Below are 4401 nucleotides of genomic sequence, written 5' to 3' on the forward strand. Positions count from 1 at the left end.
CTTTCACAAAAATCTTTGCCGGAAGAGATTCTCAGCCATTTCGAAAACCCAGAAGAAACCTCACAGATCTCGACCTGTGGGTAGGCCAAGGATTCTTACACTTGAATTTATTTGTTTCTCTTTTCTGGACTAACTAGATTATGCAGAAGAGTTGAAAAGCAATAAGATCTTCCTCGAGATGCCTACTCGTAGGCCCAGATCTGCTCTTTGATCCCATTAATCTCATTGACAGGACCTTTGACATAGCCCCTCCGCCTCCATTGAAGAAAACTGACGGACCCCATTTGCAAAAACCAGTTTAATGGGAACTTTACCAACTCCAGCAGCAGAGCAGAAGGAATAAATTTTCATTTCCAGAATTTTTTTTTTTTTTTTTTTTTTCCGGAGACAAGATGGGTTTTGTCCCTGAAGCAGTGGCTGTGAATTGCGAGCAAACTCAGAGAATTTGCTGGAAAGTAAAGAGTGTGCACTTAACGCCATTGCTATGCGGCCGACCAAAGGCGAGTTAATCAAAAGGGGTAAGAATTTAACTCAATGATTGAGCCATAGTTTTGTGGGTATTAAACTAAGTTTTTTACCCTAGTTATAATTTTTTTTTCTCTCCTAATGTTGTTCATCTCTCTCCATTGACTCCAATCATTGAGGAAGATAAAAATTTCAGAACCTTGGTAGAACTGTGAAACTGGGAGAGGAAAGAATCAGCTCAAGGGAATTTACCTCAAAACAGCATGTGCCCACTAACAGCAATCCAGAGACACTTAGATTAAAATAAACTAAACCAATTATAAAACTCATAATACAGTGTTTTGTAAGAGACAAAGAGTACCCAACTTTTTCTTTTTATTTGAACTTTTTATGATCAGGGTTTGTTTTTTCCTCTCACTCCTTCCCTTCTTTCTAGAAAAGAAAAATAAAATAAAATGTTGATAATTTCTCTGTCTTTCAAAGAGGGAGTAAATAGAATATAAAAAGTAAGAATTTATGGGCTAAAAGATTTCTTCACCAATCTGGCTTCTCACCTTGCAGGAAGGCAGCAACAAGTAGAATATTTGCTTAATAAAAGGAAAGCAGAGTCACTCTCTTCCCTATTTCAAAATGAGGCCAGCAAAGAGGAGAAGATTAACAGCAAAGAAAGCTAAGTTATATCCATCTCTCTTTCTATCTCTGCATTAATCATTCATTTCACCATACATGCAACTATTCTTTTTCTTTTCTGGGGCCAGTTGCAGGAAAGATAAAATCCCACCACTCCCTCCACTCCTTTTACCCCTTCTCTCCTTCACTCGTCATACCCTTCACAGACGCAGTGTCTTCTCGCTCGACTGCTTTTGCAGAGGGAGACATATCTTGTTCAACGTCCAAGGCCCGGTGTTTCCCACATTAGAAAGGTCAACATTTCTTCGTTTTCGTCAGCTGTATCACATTGAGCTCTGCTTCGCCTCCAAGAGACCCCTCGTCTCCTTGTTTCTTCGGATGCCCAATTCTTGTAACTGCCTTTCCTGAAAAAAAAGAGGGCTTGAATTAACTCGTTCATGGTTTCATTCCAAGTTCTTTGAACCTCTTGCTGTGTCGGCTGTCTGTTCCTCATCTTGTCTCTACTCGCCGAAACCGCCTTTGGATCACCAAAGCCGCTATTTTTTTTCTTCCATATTCTTGCCAGTTGCAACAGTTTCAGCTTGGGTACTCTTTATTTGCCCTCTATATCCTTAATTTGCCATTTTACATGGAAAAGGAGAAGTTTTTCTTGGAGGCTAACAGTCCCAATTGGCAATCTTCAACGGGTATGGATGTCCAATTGGCGGATCTGAATTGCTCCTCTGAACAGTTACCGACTTTTCTTAATCTCAATTGGGAGAATTCCATGGACCAAACAGTTCCCTTCGAATCTGCACTCAGCTCAATAGTCTCTTCTCCGGCAGCGTCCACTGCCGCAGGACCTGCCGATAGTGTTGTCATCCGGGAACTTATTGGGAGATTGGGAAGTATTTGCAACTCTGGAGAAATAACTCCACAGTCCCAGACATATATTGGTGGGACTAATAACAACAGTAATAACACCTCCTGCTATAGCACTCCCGTGAATTCTCCCCCAAAGCTCAATCTTTCAATGATGGATCAGCAAACCCGGGGGCATTTACCCATTTCAGCGACTACCCATCACACCTTGGCTCCGTTCTCGGCAGACCCTGGCTTCGCTGAAAGAGCTGCGAAGTATTCATGTTTTGGGAGTCAAAATTTTGGTGGGCTCGAATTGCCTTACAGATCGACGCCTAACCTGGAGAGCGGCCAGCTTTCCAGAGTCTCGAGCAGTCATTCTCAAATGGGTGTTCCAGAAAACAAGGACATGGATGGACAAGAGGGCGAAATGAGGTCTGGCTCGGGTTCGGACAGAAAATTCAGTCGACTGTCGAGGTCATCTACCCCTGATGACTCAGAATTGAACAATGCTCGTGAGGAATCTTCCGTTTCCGATCAGATCACGGGCGGGAATGAGATGAATGCCAGAAAAAGAAAGGGGGTTGCGAAGGGAAAATCAAAAGAGAAAGATCCTAAGGTGGGTAAAATTTTCATCAGCGGTTGGCTTGGTTGTGATCTTGAATTAGGGTTCAATTCATTTGTCTTCAAATTTTAACTTTTTGGATCGTATGGGTGATTATACTGAAAACTCCATAAACATTATTTCTCAGGTTTCGGAAGAAAATGACTCGAATGCCAAGCGAAGCAAACCATCGGAAGGTACCGCAGCAGATAAAGATTCTGTAAAGCCAAATACTGAACAGAATGGAAATCAAAATCATAGCAAAGATAATTCGAAGCCTCCGGAGCCCCCAAAGGATTATATCCATGTCAGGGCAAGGCGAGGCCAAGCCACGGATAGTCACAGTTTAGCCGAAAGAGTAAGTACTCGAGCAGCTATGGTTTGTCTCAAAGGAAAATTGTTTTTCTCATGCATTTTGTGCGTTGGAGCTGAAGTGGTTCTCTCTTCCACAGGTTCGAAGAGAAAAGATTAGCGAGAGGATGAAGTTCCTTCAAGACCTTGTACCGGGTTGTAATAAGGTAAAATACAAGATCTGGAATCAGCAAACAATTTTCTGGGTTCGACTCTCGAGCATGAAATTGATTTTGATGCAAAATTTCTCTAATTCAGGTTACTGGTAAAGCTGTTATGCTAGACGAAATTATAAACTACGTTCAGTCTTTGCAGCGCCAAGTTGAGGTAAATCCAGATTATTCTGGTTGTGTAAAACCAATTCATCAGTCTGTAATTCTCTTTTTTAAGTTGCTGAAATTTCTGCTCTATATTTGCAGTTTCTGTCTATGAAATTGGCCACTGTGAATCCGAGATTGGATTTCAACTTGGACGCTCTGCTTTCAAAGGATGTAAGTTGGGAGAAACTTTCTTTTCTCTTTGTCTATTGTGCCCACGAATTCCCTGTTCTCTGAACTTTTGTTTCTTTACGCGTAATCCAGGTGCTTCAATCACAGAGCTCTTTACCACAAACTGGCTATGCACTAGATTCGTCGGCATCGGCGTTCCCCTACGGTCATTCACCTCCACCAGGACCCATCCAAAACGTTGCAGCAAATGGGTCAGAGACGCATTGCTCTGTCAATCCATTAGAGGCTTCCCTCCGTCGAAATCTCGTGATGCAATTACCATCCCTGGACGGATTCGGCGATGCTTCTCAGGCATGTACCGTTTCCTGAATTTCGCAATTTCGTGACGCTTTAAGCATAAGAGAGATTAAATGACGTAAATTATTGAATATTTCAGCTGACGAACTTCTGGGAAGATGACCTCCAAAGTGTTGTTCAAATGGGTTTAGGACAGAATCGAGAGTCGGCATTCTCATCCCAGATGCTTCATGGTACAAACTTCGACGAATTTTCAATTTTGTGTCGTTTCCGTAAACCTTTCAGGTTGGAACTCTTTCTCTTAACGCGCTCTAGTTTATCTGATGCAGGCTCATTGCCGACGACCCACATGAAAATTGAGCTGTGAGAACCTCACTTCGGGGCTCCGAGGAGCTCTCAACTCTTTCCGATGAGTACACTGAACCATGGCTGCAATGGAGGCCTTTGTACATACTGAGACATTGATTCGAACCGAGAAAGAAGTGGGTTTTACTCAAAAAAAAAAAAAAAGGATCGATTTTTAGGTCCGGAGAAGACTAGTTTCTTCCTTTTTCGCACCCATTAGCCACCAGACTGATTCTTTGTGAAAGTTCTCAGAAAGAACCCACTGTAAAATCCAGACTAATCGCGTCCGTGGTGCAAAGGTTTAACACACAACACCACTTGTAAAATGTAAAAAGATGGTAAGAGGAGAATCACCATTCACTGCTCAGAGATATTATTGTTCTTGTTATTTATTCAATCGGAGATGTGCTTTCAATTTTC

General features: G+C 42.1%; 1 protein-coding gene across 2 annotated transcripts; it reads left to right on the forward strand.

Annotated features, from left to right (window-relative positions):
* The first annotated feature begins 1096 nt into the window (after positions 1-1096).
* On the forward strand, positions 1097-4401 carry LOC137943564 (transcription factor bHLH62-like). Of its 2 annotated transcripts, none has more exons than XM_068789054.1 (8): positions 1097-2554; positions 2688-2897; positions 2992-3057; positions 3149-3217; positions 3310-3381; positions 3472-3690; positions 3776-3869; positions 3952-4401. In XM_068789054.1, exons 1-8 carry the CDS (start codon positions 1724-1726, stop codon positions 3987-3989), a joined length of 1599 nt encoding a protein of 532 aa, XP_068645155.1. In that variant the 5' UTR covers positions 1097-1723; the 3' UTR covers positions 3990-4401. The 2 variants fall into 2 exon arrangements, with proteins under 2 accessions (XP_068645155.1, XP_068645152.1); XM_068789051.1 differs by having other exon boundaries at positions 1101-2554; positions 3966-4401.

This window comes from Aristolochia californica, unplaced genomic scaffold (genome assembly GCF_029961685.1).
Source record: "Aristolochia californica isolate CCGP_79_NKW_82.1479 unplaced genomic scaffold, dmAriCali1.0.hap1 SCAF_1, whole genome shotgun sequence".
In the NCBI taxonomy this organism is placed as follows: domain Eukaryota; kingdom Viridiplantae; phylum Streptophyta; class Magnoliopsida; order Piperales; family Aristolochiaceae; genus Aristolochia; species Aristolochia californica.